At 36.3% G+C, this 15,782-nt stretch overlaps 1 protein-coding gene across 3 annotated transcripts in view; it reads left to right on the top strand.

Moving 5' to 3' along the window:
- Positions 1-15,782, top strand: part of GRM8 (glutamate metabotropic receptor 8) — a 330,760-nt gene that overhangs the window by 143,270 nt on the left and 171,708 nt on the right. For all 3 annotated transcript variants that reach the window (XM_008926587.3, XM_018067986.2, XM_018067984.2), the window contains exons 4-6: positions 6,587-6,722; positions 7,203-7,357; positions 8,086-8,223. In XM_008926587.3, coding sequence (XP_008924835.1) covers positions 6,587-6,722; positions 7,203-7,357; positions 8,086-8,223 — 429 coding nt within the window. The remainder of the gene's footprint in view (positions 1-6,586; positions 6,723-7,202; positions 7,358-8,085; positions 8,224-15,782) is intronic.

Raw genomic sequence — 15,782 nt, 5'->3', positions numbered from 1 at the left:
GAACAGACCCTGTTGAATGCTTGGGTTCTTACTCATAAAGCTAAGCTATCCTGAAGTCCATATAGCTTTATCAGAAAACATATGGTTTCTTGGGGGAGTTAAGTGAAGGTAGCTCTGGAAAAAAATGCAAGGCTGCATTCAGACCTCCCAGCTGTAAGACTTTGGCATTAAGGATAAATTTAATTGTGAAGAATTATTGGTTGAGAAATTTGATCTTCAACCTGTAATTATATCTTCCTAGGTGTCACTCCCTGTTGACTCATGCTCTAGAAAATTATTCTTAATGGAATCTGGAGACACACGAGGGGATGGTAGCCAGTTGGTTGTAGTTTGAACAATAAATACTAAAAATTATAGTGGTTAGGTTGCAGCACTCTCACCTCTGCGACCCGGGTTCGATTCCCAGTCAGGGAAAAACTCCCCCGGGCAGATGGAGCTCGTCAGCCCTGTAAGGCCATCCATCTAAGAGAAGGTCACTCCAAACAAACCTACATCCTGAGGACCTCACTGCCACTGTCCAAGCTTGCTCGGCCCCGGCAGATGAACCTCAGGATTAAAGGGTGGGCTCAGTTCAGCGCACACTGTGTCTCACCTAAAAAATCCACTGCGCAGGCTCGAAGGGTTAATGACCTTTCCCCAATCTTTGCTCGTGAAGACTGGCCATACTAAAAATTATTGATTATCAACATCAGTGAAAGTCTCATGCAGAACAGTTACTTACCTTATTTTTCTTTAACATTCAGATTTCTTACTATCCAAAGTTGTCAAATAATGAAGTCTCTACTTAAAAAGAATGTCTTGATGGACTCACAGACTATCCTGATTTTTGTGCACAGAACTTGAGTTTGGAGCATCTTGTAGTTTTTAGTATCTTCAACAATCTTTGATCTAGGTTCCTGGCAATTGGAACAGACTTTTGATATAACCAAGTCTAGATTTTCTAGACTTCTAATATAACCAGAGGAAGTACTAGAAGAGGAGGAGAAATGGAATTGTCTGGTTTTCCTCATATGTCATACTGTCAGAAGTGTGCAGTGTCCAGTCAGACAGAGGCTCTCTCTGCCTGTGGCATCACCCTGTGAGCCTCACAGGAGTTCTCACTGAGGCTTCTTCTGAGTGTCTGACATCTGTTCCTCTACTTGGAAGAAGAACTTCAAATATTTCTGTAATGTCTTTTTGAAACTTTCCACAGGCCTACATTAAAATTTTTTTGGCCTAATGACCAGTCACATATAATTCATCTTGAAGCCAGCTGACAAATTCCTGCTAGGTAGGACTGCAACCCAGATATGCCCTGGCTATTTTTCCTGAGCTTTTTCAGGAACAATGTGATTTGTGATGAAGCTGTCATGAAATAATCAACTTGCAAAGATGTGTACTGAGCCAGGTGACGTATACCTCCTCATGCTAAGAAATAGACAGCTTGTCAAAGCAAGTGCACAGCTTGATCTCTTTCCTATTCCAGTGCTAAGGCTAGTGTTATATTTATGTGGGGAAAAAAATAGTTTAGAGGGTAAATTAGTTCCATGTAGTATGGTTGTGGTCCCAACACTGATCCCACTTGAACTGAAAACTGTCTTCAGCTTTTTTGGTACAAAGACAGTACCCTTTCTTGCATAACCTACTAAGGTGGTCCATAATGTAGTGCTGAGTCCTACCTGGGGTGGGAGACAATATGGCCCTTGTATTTGCACTCATCTTCATCATTCAACTTTTTCTTCAGGAAATTAATTTGTTTGTGCAAATTTTCTACAAAGTCTGTCTGATATTTTCCAAATACACATTCAATGTCGATTCAATTAAATTCTGACACCCAGCTTCATACAGTTGAGTATTTAATGGTTTACAAGCACCATGTCATCTTGTGATTTCAAAACCCCAGGGAGTAAAAACTAGTATTTATTATTTTAAAATCATTGCAATTTTAACTGCCAAAATTATGCAGGTACTACATATACTTTTTTCCCCTGTTTGAAGAATCACTACTTTAAGAGCACCAAAAGAATAGAAAACGTTTTTTGATTCTGTGTACTGACAATATCTTCAAAATCTCCCTTTTTTTTTTTGTTTGGTGGTAATGTGTTTCCCACAAGCTGTGTTATACAGACCACCTGTAAGCAAACCAAGCCTAGCCTTGAACAATTTGTTTAAGATGTGATTTTTATCACAATGGAGAAAAAGACTCAGAAACATGTTTTCGTAGATGAGGTCTGGTGACAACTCCATTTTTAAAAGTATGTGGGTTACCAGCTGCTAACCATGGTGCACAGTGGCTGGACTGAGCACTGGTTCACAAGTGAGGCATCTTCTGCCATGAACCTGATTTCCAGCTCCCACCTCTGCTCTCCTCTTTATCATCACCTGGCCCCAGGTGCTGGATATCACACTTGATAGGTGCTAGACAGAAGAGAAATGGATACTTGTCATCAGTGATGCAATGCAGTTCATATTAACTGTTTTCTTTCTCAAATCAAGCTCTAGGATGGCTGAGAATGACCTTAGCTTTACAGATCTGAGAACAGACAAAAGAGGCTTAGCACAGTTTGGTGCTAAGACTTTTATTTTCCCCCAGAGTAGCTGAAGAACTACTTTCCATCAGTGGCCTCTTAATGTCTTTGAAATGTATGACAGATGCAAACTCTTAATTTCATTTCCTAAGTCATATATGAATTAGGGAATGGCTACAAGAGCAGTGGGTAAATTACTAGTCTCCATAGTAGAGCTAGCTGAAGTGAGTCTGTCTGGCTGACTTTGTTTTTGGTCTCAATAACAGCTTTTAGCGCAGTGCCCTCTGAAGCCTCATCATAAGTCCTTTTAATTGATAGGGCTTAAACATATAACTTCCTTCTCAGTAAGAAGAAAGTTACCTCTCATTTCTTCTTACAAATGTTAGATTTATCATCATTTTGGCCAAGGGAAATTTAGACCAATGTAGTTTTTTAAGTACATCCCCAGACAATGAAGGATAAAAAATATTTTAAAAACCAGCCACAGGGACAAGCAGTCATCATCCCAAATCAGTCAGAAATGCTGACAGAGTGAAATGTGTAGATGCTATTTGTTCTTATGATTCAGAGCCATAAATTCTCCAGGGACATTAGATGTCTGAACCACCTGCCCTTTGGCACCTCTGCAGCAAATGGTAAATCCATTGGTATCACATATGAGACATCTGTTCTCAAACCCTATTTCTTCTTGATTTGGGGAAATCTCTCTTTTGTTCATGCTTCATAAGATAAATCCTTACTGCTGGCCTTAAAACTTGTCTTTTTAGTACCTCAGCTACCTATTTTGGAGAAATGATTTTTCCTTATTCAGTTTGCTGGCACATAGGAATCCCTTTCTTAGGCACTTATCTCTCTCTGTGTCTGGGCACTTAGCCCAGGCTGTAGATTTCAAAGCCAGTAGGGCGCCAAGAGGTTAGACACTGTAATGTTGCGAGTACCTTTCTGGATCTAGCATTTCATCATTAGCTGAAATTGATACCTGCTATTTGTTTGAGCAACAGTTGTATATGCAATATATAGGTAAGGATGTATACAGAGTGGTTTTTGTGTTGGAGATAGCCTACACAGTCAATTATAAATGTACCAACAAGTCTGAGGTGCATTTTATTTTGTTCCTAGTAGTACTTAACACATTCTTCAATGCAGAGATGCTGAGATACACAGTACAGTCATGGCTGAACTTGCTGCCACAGTGATGGAATAGTGTTTCTTCTACACTATTTTCATGCAAATAGCCTCTTTAGATACTGCAGTTTTTCATTGCTTGATAGCCATTTCACTCAGATTGTAGATGGCTATATGTAGTTTATTATATATATGCATTTTGTAATATTTGCATTTGAGTTTTATGTGGATAGAATGATTTTTTTTCCTAAGGGCTTTTGCATGAGTAGAAGTAGTTGAAAAATGTGCTCTCAAAATATATGAGGTAACAAATTATTAGTTTATGTCATTTTTTAGGATCTCTGTTACTTTTTTTGATGAAGGACTCTGGGGACATCTGAGAGCTTGGCATTTTTTTCTAGTTTTTCTTTTTTTAACAATGAATTGCTGATTGTTTCATTTACAGGATATCTGCTAAATATTTCTCTTACATTTCTGCCCTATTACTTGGGAAAGAGGTTGTAGTAAAGGGCTTTTTGAGTGTCTATCACTATAGCCTAAATCAGCTTAGATAATTGGCTGAAGCTTTTCACAGTAGAGTGTCCATCTTTTCATTAGTGGATTTTCAAAAATACCATATGAATATTAGGATCACCTGCTATAAAGGCTTATTTGTCGTTGTTGGCAAATTGATTGTCCATCGTGGGGGAACCAAGATGTTCATAAAAATGTGAAGAAATTTAGTGCCAGAAAAAGGGCCTATATTCCATTTTAAAGCAGATGAGTAAATTATTTATGTTACATTGTTACACTATTTGTAGATGGTAAAGCACTATGTACAAACAATTTTTGTTAGAAATGGTAGATGTTCTGACTTGCAAATATTTCTTTCACGTAAAGCAGAGAAGAATTCAGGACAAGCCTATGCTGTAGAATGAATTTCTCAATCTAACAAAATAATAATGTAATTGCAACTAATTAATATCTAACAGAAAAAGGTGATATGTTTACCTGTGAATAAAACTGGCTGATGTAATTTAAAAGTTATTTTTACACTGGCAGTTGACAATTACATGCTTCTTTTATCCCATATCTAAACCTGTTTGCCTGTTTTGCCTAAAGATTAAATACGTTAAGTTTAAGAAAGCTTACAAAAGGGACCTCAGTAAAGTCTTCATGTAAATCTACATCCCAAGCTTCACCTGGCTGGACCCTTGTTTTTGTTCAAGTCCTATCACTGATAGTGTGCATCAACCTAATAAGCAAAGTACTTTGGAAAAACAGAAGGTTGACATTTTGATAGGTGGACAAGACTGCTGAGAGTGTTGGAAAGCCTCCCGATACATGACATAGCCCTCTAACTATGACTTTGGTTGGCTAATTACCCTTAATACATAGTAACATATGTGCCTCAAATGATCTTATGCATCAGAAAATAAATACTAGCATTCATTAAAGATAGAACATCTCTCTTAAAATACGTTCTTATTCACCCTGAAGGCAATCTTCAGTGTAGAAGTATTCAGATGCAGAGATGCAAAACTTATATTTTGTTTTGCTTTTGTCTAGTAACATGTCACTTTTTGTTAGAGTTAACATTAATTTTCTTGACTTTCTGGGTTTATTAATGATTAGATTCTTCACAAGAGGCTTTTATGCTTGGAATAACGATGGACAAGGACAAATACTTTTGGGATGTAATAGATGTAGTAATGAGAATCAGGCAATAGTTCTTAAGAAAAAATAATCAAAATAGGTGAATCAGCAAACAATAATAGATCATCTATGGTATAGGAAGCTGGTGCCAATATGGACTCAGTGATTCAAGAAACAGGCTGAAGGAATTTTTCTCCTTGCAGCAATACACAGATAACAGTATTGTAACTAGGAAGTAGAGATTCCCTTGAACTGGTGTATGAAAGCTATTAGAAATCCCTAAGTTTCTGTAGAAATTTGGCCATTTTTTTCCTGACAATTAGCACTTGCCTCCCTCTGTCAGGAAGAGATAGAAAAAAATATCATCTCTGAGTTTGTATTCATTTGCTGATTAGTAATTTAGAATATTCAATGATAACCTATTAAATAATTAAGACAACTTAATTAAGAATGTCATAATAACAATTAAAAGTGATCTGTATGTATTTGTTCATAAGAAGACATTGCAAATTCTCTGCATTGTACTCTCTGCTGAGGAAGCAGAGGTGTATGACAGTACCTGATGCCAAAGAGCCACATTATGAACAATTTCCTCAGGAGAGAAAGAGGAGAGGCAGACACTGATTTCTTCTCTGTGGTGACCAGTGACAGAACCAGACAGAATGGCCTGAAATTGTGTCAGGGGAGGTTTAGCTGGATATTAGAAAAAGCTTCTTCACCCAGAGGGTGGTTGGACACTGGAACAGGCTCCCCAGGGAAGTGGTCACACTACCAACCCTAACAGAGTTCAAGAAGCATTTGGACAGTACTCTCAGGCACATGGTGTGACTCTTGTGGATGGTCCTGTGCAAGGCCAGCAGTTGGATTTGATGATTCTTGTGGGTCCCTCCCAACTCAGCATATTCTGTGATTCTGTGAACATAAGATAACTGTGGAATTGTGGCTCCATGGTTCAATGCAATGCTCTGGCAAGGCTGAGTTCTCAGGTGCCCTGAATTAGATAGGTCTGTGGAACTCAGTCCAGCTGAGCCAGTGTGGTGCTTGACAATATACGTCTGGTTTCTGTTTAAAAATGTATTTAAAAATTAAATAACAGGTAACGGTGTTGTAATCTTTAAGACATTAAATGTGCAAGTAAGTACAGTAAATATTTCAAAATACACAGATAATTTTACTTTGGCTGTGCTGCTGTATCTCAGATTAACACCTTGCTTTCTTTGCCTGTCTGGTTAACTGTGGATTATCTGAAGTATGGATATTTAGTGTGCTAAAATTCTTCTTCTTTTTTTTTTTTTTGGTATCATTTTAATTTTTCTTAGGAGGTGTTTGCATTGCTCAGTCACTCAAAATCCCTCGGGAACCAAGACCAGGAGAATTTGAAAAGATCATCAAGCGCTTGTTGGAAACTCCAAACGCTCGAGCAGTGATCATGTTTGCGAACGAAGATGATATTAGGTGCCTGATTCCTAATTTTGTGTATTGAAGATGTTTCCTCTTCACAAAGATGCTTGGTTGGCTGGTGTAGAATAGAGTAATAAAGGAGTTTCAGATTCAATCCCATTTAAAAATTCTTGGAAATCTGATGATAAGAAATTGAGTTGTAATTATATGGTGTGCTAGTCCTTTATTCTGTGTAGTTCTAACCTGTACCTAGCTCCAAAGAGTCCAGTGCCAATAGATTGTTATTTGGTGACTGAAAAGGAAGAAACAAACAAGAATACTAGAAAAATACTGCTAAAGATGAAACAAATTGACTTCTATAGTACTGTATCTTGAGTTCATTACAGCTGTTATTGAATATGCTTTAGACTGTGAAAACTATTGACTACATGATTAGTGTAAGTTTACTTATGCATAGCCAAGATAAATGCTGGGGATTCTCAGGTTCTTTGTAAATGCAGTTTGTTTAATTAATCATCTGTTGTTTGTTTGCAGGCGAATACTGGAAGCAGCAAAAAAAGCTAATCAGTCTGGACATTTCCTCTGGATTGGCTCAGACAGCTGGGGGTCAAAAATTTCACCAGTTCAGCAGCAAGAGGAGATTGCGGAAGGAGCAGTAACCATTCTACCCAAAAGAACATCAATAGATGGTAGGGACACACATAAAAACCTTGTTCTCTGCCAGTGTTCAAGTACCATATGTCTCTTTAAAAAATAATTAAAAAATCATGTAGTCCTTGATTACAGGGTAATCAGGAAAAACTTTCCAACTAAGTAACCGGAGTGGGCCTGATCCAACAATCATTTAATACCTCTGTTAAGATGAGGAGATGCTGAATCTGCAATTAGGCAATCTTATAATTGTCTACTAATTAGGACATTTGGGGTCGAGAGCTTCTTAACATAGCCTGGTGGTTTTTTGGGACAAATAAGGAGAGCATTGGATGGATGATAATGAGTCAGCTTATTCTCTGGGGAGGACATCAATCTATGCCCTTCTTTCCTCTCCTAAACTTACTTTAAGAACCCACTAAATTAACTATGATTCAGACTTAGTGGATGAAATGGAAGTTGGTTTGAAGCACTTTATTCCTGTGAGGGTACTGGACATAGTAACATCACTTAATGTCTCCTTAAGCATACTAAACTGGTAATTCTTTAGAAAAAAATGAGCACTACTGATGTTACATAGAGAATTTAGCCACAGGGAGATATTTGTAAAGAGTGTAATACAGATGGGATGTGTTAATCATGATCTGATTATGTATCTAAAACTTTTTCTTGTTCTTATATTTATACAAAATCTGTTATTGTCTTTAAATTACTATTTTGATACAGTATCACATTTTAATGCTTCTTTCCCTTCTCTTGAATGTAGGATTTGATAGATATTTTCGGAGCAGAACACTTGCTAACAATCGAAGAAATGTCTGGTTTGCAGAATTTTGGGAGGAGAACTTTGGATGCAAGTTAGGATCACATGGAAAAAGAAATAGCAATATCAAGAAATGCACAGGTAACTCTGAAAGTAAAACACTATCTGTAAATTGTTCATTTACAGGAGTTCAGGAAAGGAACCGCTTTCTTTTCATCATTTTTCTGTCTCCCTTCAGTTCTCCAATGCATATTGCTGAGCTGTAAGAAAAGTGTAACATTTTTTCTTAAACATGAAGAAAAAATTCATGGACAATGTAAGAGAAATCTAGTAGTTAATTTGCACAAATCCAGTGATGGTACACAATTTGTTAAAGACCTGTGGCAGTGGTTCAATTCCATTCATGTTTTCAGTGACCTCCTCTCTGATCCTATCTGTAGTTGCAATATGATTTTTTTTTAGAGAATGGGCGCATCACAGTAATTCTCATGTTGTTATCCCTGAAGTATATACAGTGAAAATTAAATTTCTGTTTAAACTATTGAGGTCTTGATGATAGGTCAAGTCTTGAACTCCTTATTTAGTTTACAAACTCTGTTTGAGGATGGAGTAAAAAGGAAATCAATACATTCTTATTGCTTGTCCTCACGTGTAAAAAACAGGATTCTATATCATATTATAAAACTGAAAGCCTTTATAAAGTTTGAGCAAAAACTCTAGGTAATTATCACTTGTTTTCACAAACCTGCTTGCTCAGGTATCAAATTGTCACGACAGTTAATACAGCACTCATATCAATAGCTGAGTTTGATCTTATATTTTCTTGTTGTTACTTGGAAAGTTTATTACAAGAGTGTCACCTTCTGTGACTACAGCAGATTGCTTATGTTACTTCTTGTGTAGATACCTTTACCTAATGTCAGGGTAATTTCCTTAATTACTGCCACTACCCCCAGCATTACGGGTTGTGACCACCCTCTCTGTTATTAGTGGAAGCAGCAATACCCAATTTTCTCCACTATGTACATAAGTCACCTGTGATGTGCCTTGATTTTCCCTCTTCCACTAAATAATACTCTCCACATGGAAAATGAACTTTTTTTCACTGGCTCTCCCAAGATTTCTGGCTGCCTGGTGAGACTTTCACACAACCTTTGTTATGGAGGTGCTCTTCCAAACATTCTGCACACCAACACCCCTGTTCTCCTGGCTTTGTCAGACAGACACACTGTGCAGTATCCAAACACATGCATTCCTGCACTTTCTGAACCATCAGATTTATTGTATATGCACTGTGCCATCAATTCAAACACTGCACTGGACTTCTCACAGAAATACATCTCACAGAAATATCAGAGCCAATGCTTGCACTCTCTCATTTCAGTAATGCTTTGTCTTCTGCCTTTTACCACATACTCAACCAAAAAAAAAAAAAAAAAAAAGAGTAATATTCACTTCCTCACTGAGCTAAATGATAACTCATTACTCTAATCCTTTACTTATTGGCCTTGATTCACATAGCAGTAAGTCATGGCTGGATAGTTACCCATGTCTGGAAAGGAATTATTTTGTTTTTACTATTTTAAGTAGAAAATACATGACTTTAAGTTCTTCAGGTGGAATAAGGGGTGTACGTACTGTAGTTTGTGAAGCTCTAAATGTTACCACAGATGGTTGTATGACTTGTCTCAGCCTCATCACATCTGTCAAATTGAATTACCAAGTGAAAAGTAGTGTATAAAATGCACAGGCTACATCTTGATAGATCCAAAATAATTTCTGATTGAAACAGATATCCATATATTTTATGAAACAAAATTATGGTATGTTCTCTGTGCCTGAAAATAGAAAGAAAACATTTTCTGTACCCAGGAAGTTAATATGATATCAAGTGGTGGGAAGAAGACATGGGCGGTCTCATATGTTGGTTGCACATGTATTTTCACCCACAGGGGAAAAACCTATGAATTCTTCTGCAAGAGCACCTACAAGTGATAGGACTCATGACTAAAACCAGTTAAAAGTAGTTTACCACAATAGAAAAGACACTTGGACAGCAGCAGACTTGAAACAAGCTGGTGATTCATCATGATCCCTATGCTTATCTAACTCAAATTTAAAGGGTTGGGTAACATAAATATGTTCATTTTAAGTAAACTGAAACAAGAGATTGGGGGGGGGGAGTTCAAAATAAACCTCCTATGATTTAAGGAAAATTCTAGATGGAGAATGGGGGAATGACCTCAGCCAAGTATAGACCCAGATAATTACAAATGACATCTTGATACACCCCAGTTATTTGTTAGGGCCTCCCATGCACAAAACAGAGGCAGCAATGAAATCCTGGCTGGTTCTTCATACCACAGATGAGTCAGTGTACTATGATCTTCTATGTCTACTAAAGATTAAATATCCCACTCCTGAAATTATCTTTCCCTTGAGAAGACAGAGGTTTACTTCATGGCCAAGTCTGCTCTGAAATAATGGTGGTAAATAAAAGGAATGAATGAATCCCCAAATTTCAATATGAATATAAGAGCTGTTACATTTAGTTATTTATAACTTAATATTGAAACCTGAATCTTGGCCTATCCCAGCTGTCATTTGTCCTTCCAGTGGGTTTTCTCTGATATTTTATGTGTAGTTTCTCAGTCCTAATTTTCAGCTCAATTCTTAAAAAGAATATGCAGGTGACTGCACACAGGAACAGGTTGCCCAGGGAGGTTGTGGACTTTCCTTCACTGCAGATATTCAAGAACTCTCTGGATACAGTTCTGTTCCATGTGCTCTAGGATGACTCTGCTTGAGCAGGGAGGTTAGATCAGATGACCCCTTGTGGTCCTTTCCAACTTTACCTATTCTGTGATTATATGATTCTGTATTCCCGTCTCTAGTTGAGGACTTGAAGACTGAACTTAAAAACACTATTTATCCTGATTTTCCTGTATTTTTATCTGGACACTGCAGATAATAAGATTCTTTTTGTGTTTTGCCCACCAGTCCAATTTGTGTATTATGTTCCCGTCTCTAGAAGTGTTCAAGAGGCTTCTGGACGTGGTACTTGGTGGTATGGTTTAGGGGTAACTATAATGGTGTGGGGTTGACAGCTGGTCTAGATGACCTTGGAGGTCTCTTCCAACCTTGAATGATTCTGTGATTTTGTGATGTCAGTAGGCAGTAGTACACTGAAAGATATCCAAAAGCTTGAGATACAGCCATAATCTGAAAATCTCCCTCTCCAATAATATTAAAAGGCAAATTGATAGATATAAAGTTTTCTCAGGCTTGAGATGGGTTTTATTATGCCTTCCTGTTTATCTTACTTAGGAGATGCTTGAATCTTTTTCTCATATAACATTTGTAATTCCGAGCAACAACAAAACTGATATCCCTATTCTCTATTTAGTCGAGTTATTCATATTCAAATTTTTACTAGCTGCGGTGAAGATGTTACTGATTTAATCCAATTTGAAGCATTTTTTTTTCCCTGTGAAGACACTAGACAATGCTTAATAGTGAAAAACCTTTCTCTCTTTTCTTTTCCATCTAAAATCAACAGTGTTTTTAGCACTGGAAGTCCTGAAGGAATTTATTTTCCTTGAAGGTTAGAATTACACAAGGGCATAAGCCTTCCTATTACTTCTGTTCTCATGCATTACTGATTATTACAGTCAAGTGTTGTGATGGCTTGAACAGTTTTTTTAAACCATTATTTAAATATATAATTGTTATTTATTTAAACTTTATTTTAAAATCCTCTTTATTTTTGGTTGCTGTTGCTTCTTATTCCTAAAAGAATCTGTGCTTTGGAGACAAATAAAATAATAAGTTTCTCTTGAGTTTGCCTGTTTGTTTACTTTCTGATTTTTACCATTTTACAAAAAGCAATGATTCACCTAAACTTTGAAAAAGTAATTTCTTTGTCACTATTGATTTGCAGCTAGCTCTGTGTGTTTCTGAATTTTAGTGTACATTGATCAAATTCTCAATATTAGAATAGTTCATTGAAAAATGTTAAAGATTTGTTCCAACTTCTCTGGAATTAAAAAAAAAAAAATCAAATTGGTCCATTAACATAGTAAGCATGAAACAATATTTCAATGACTACCTTTAAACTTTTTTTATTCAGGGAAGGAGAAAAGCATCTGCAGAGAAAACTCACTTGTCTTACTACAACAAAATGGAAAAGAATGTAGCATGACTAGGATTGAACCATATGTGGAAGTTACTAGAAGCTTTACCTTACATATTTTTTCAAGGTGCAGGTTTTCTATATTCATAGATATAGAAAATAAAAAGAACTTTAGTGAGATGAGACATGAATCTTTCAGGGTCCTCCAACAGTCTTTCTTTAGCACTGGGATCTCTGTGGGAATGGGAAGTGAGGAGGTGAGAAGCTTTTTGCTCATCCCTGTGCCCCCAGCAGAAAACTGTAAAGACAGAGACAGTATTCATCCTTTGATTCCTATTGATTCTTCCAGAGAGAGGACTATCACCATGATTACAGAAGATAACAGAGGCTCTATGCCTACTTTAAATTTAACATCCTGGAGTATTTTCATCTCCCTCTGCTTCCCACTCATCTGGTGGGCCAAGTTTCTGGTAGCTGAAGATTTGGCATTATTTAGGAACATTGTGGACTGACCAGATTTATTCCTGTCATTGTGTTCTTAGCTCCAGCTCTTGGTTTTTGAGCTATTACTTGTCAGTCCTTAAGATAGATTTCTAGGTCTTGTGTTTCTTAAGAACTCTACAGAAGGATGAATACAAATATTTGAAAATGAAACAAAGATATTGCAGAGTACTATTTTAATAATTGCATTAAAAAGAGGTTCTGACAATATACACCATCGCTCTTTCAGAAAAGCAAAACACAGTGATAGAAAAAGAAAGCAACATTAATGATGAAGAGTAAAGAGAGGGGTAAGAATTAAATGAAATTTACTCAGATTTGCTTCCATTAACTTCACAGGCTGCTAATATTTGATTTCATTCTAATAAAATTTCTGATGCCCTTTTTATATATATATAAAGTATTTCTATGTATATATGTGCTTACACATGTAGATATGTGTTTGTGTGAATAAGCAGATAGAAATGTAACATGTAACAAAGTTGGATACTCTATCATGTTTTAATGGATAAAAACATAGCCTCAAATTCAAATCTGACATAAGAAGACACAGTTTGATGGAGATCTGTTCTGGACTTTCCCCACAGAATCCCTCAAAGGCGTGCATTTATCATAGTGTTTACAGTCTTTGAACAGCAAAATGTGGCCCTTTAATAAAACCTCAACAAAAACATTAATTAAGAATCTTCATGCAAATCCCTACAGAAGTAGTCTCTTCCCTTGTTTTGTATGGTTAGTATTTTAATTACTCTTCAAACCTAATCAGCCTTTAACTGCCTATAATGGCTGACTGTGTTGCTAAAAATGAAGGTGGAAGAGTTTCCAAAAGTACAGAGACACCTGTGTAAATTAGCTTAATCTGAATTAGCTCTATCAAACTGTACTATTTGTTTGCATGAAAAAAAACCACAGTGCTGTAAAGCAGAAATCATAAATACCTAGGAATTTTACAGATATATTATTTAATTATCTTCTTAACTATCCTCTTTGAAAATACAACTGTACTTGAAATCATTAACAGAAAGAAGTAAATTTACTCGTGTGTATGCAGCCACATTCTGAAAAGTTTATAGAACAAATTGAAAAGTGGAATGTGAATCTTTTAGAGGTACATTGCACTGCTATTTAGTTTGAGTAATGGTTCTATTACCATAAAATCCCTCCTAAAGTAGTTTTTTTTCTTGATGAGACCTACAGAAAGTTAAGAAAATCAGCACAGATGCAGTTGAGACACATCAGTTTGCTGCATTTTCCAAAGGCACTAAGGCTCAGGAGTGTTTTAGAGCACATAGAAATAGCTGTGTGCACTCCCTCTCTGCGACTTACTTCTGCATTGTGATCTGGATGTTTAGGCATGAATTACAAAGGGAAATTCATATTCTTTCTATTCTTTTGCTGCTCTTTGGCATTTTCTTGATTTCTATTTGAAAAGTATCTTCTGAACAAATCACAGAGGATTTTTGACTTTTTATTTATATTTATTAAATGTCTATTGCTGTTTTGTGTAAGTACAATAGTTCCGTGTAAAAATCGCAGGAGCTAGATTTGCAGCACGATAAGCAGGAGCCAAGTTGCCTGTTGAATCTTTGCTACCCATCACATCAATTGGACCCAAAAGACTTTGAGGAGTATTTGTCATAGTCTGAGCTGTTTCTTACTCTGCTTTATACAATATCTCAGAACTAAGAAAATTTTGTGTTATGGGTAGCTGCACTGCAGTGGTCTCATGCTGTCTCTAATGCAGCACTAAATCAAACAGCATCATGTATGATTAAATAATACCCAGAGTCAGAAAGCATTTACTTTTGGGTTTAGGACCATAGATCATGTCCCAGCTGGCATCAAGACCTCTTTCAATAACTTGAATGAAATTTAATCTCTTTAATATGTTATATCATATGCAATAAATTCACCATTTTTGCTGATTTTGTCTAATTCCAAATTTCAGAAGCCTTACTAGTCAACTCCAAAGAAAAAGTTGATTGTCTGAGAATAGCGAGTGACATTCTGTCAAAGTTAATAAGACAGAAATACAGAGTTTCTTGTGCTGTTCATCAGGTCAGAATGTTTAGATCAAATTCTCTCTTCAAGGTGGAGAACTGACAGGCATGAACTTTGCCATCTCTCTTCTGTCAGGGTCCGATAGACTGATAAGTGATAGAAGACCATAACTTAAAGTATATTTGATCAAAATATACACATTCACTTGTCTTACAAAGGACCAGTCTTTTGATACAGAAATTACAGAATTTCAGAAGGTTCAATTTGAATAGTATTTCATTCTGGCAACTGCTAATGTTCTTAAGTATTAATTAACATGACCAAGAGCTGTCAAATCAGGGGACCTAACATATGCTACCCATTCACTGATTTGATTTCTTCATTTCACTTGCTGTCACCCATTTCATTGTTTCACCAGTTGTTAGTATTCTTAAATATCTCTAATATATCCAGTGGAATAGCACTTCTAAATCCTAAAATTTCAAATCTAAATTGTTAAAGTCAGATTCACCTACAAAATTTATCATTTAAAAAAACTTCTTATTCTAACATGAAAGAGAAATTTTTTATATACTCCACAGAGGTTTTTAATTTTACTAATAAATAGAACTCAAGTTTAGTATTCTGTCATGAAATGCATCAAATTTAGATTTATAATATTTTACAAAGTTATGATTCATAATCTACTGCACAGTCATTTAAATGGAATATCTTGCCATTTTATATTTGATATACCTCCTGCCAAGTTGGAATATTTTTAATATGTATGTGTATATGCACGTGTTTGCTAATAGCATATGAATCCAGAAATTCTTTTTCCAGCTCAGAGTCACTCGAAGGTCATATCCTAGTGAATGAATTGCCATTCTAAGTACAATTTTGTGTGAATTCTTGAGCTGTACCTTCCAAATGTAGCCTCTGAAAACTTGTAACCATTATTACTTGTGACATAACTTGGGTATCACATGTGTAAGAATGTCATCTGCACTCAATCTCTTGTTCCTGGGAGACGATAGTAAATTACTCTGTCATTTCCAGTACAGCCCAACTTTGGACAGATGCTAGT

Source organism: Manacus vitellinus, unplaced genomic scaffold (assembly GCF_001715985.3).
Source record: "Manacus vitellinus isolate BGI_N305 unplaced genomic scaffold, ASM171598v3 scaffold_13_pilon, whole genome shotgun sequence".
NCBI lineage: Eukaryota > Metazoa > Chordata > Aves > Passeriformes > Pipridae > Manacus > Manacus vitellinus.
This window is presented reverse-complemented; position numbering and strand designations above follow the sequence as displayed.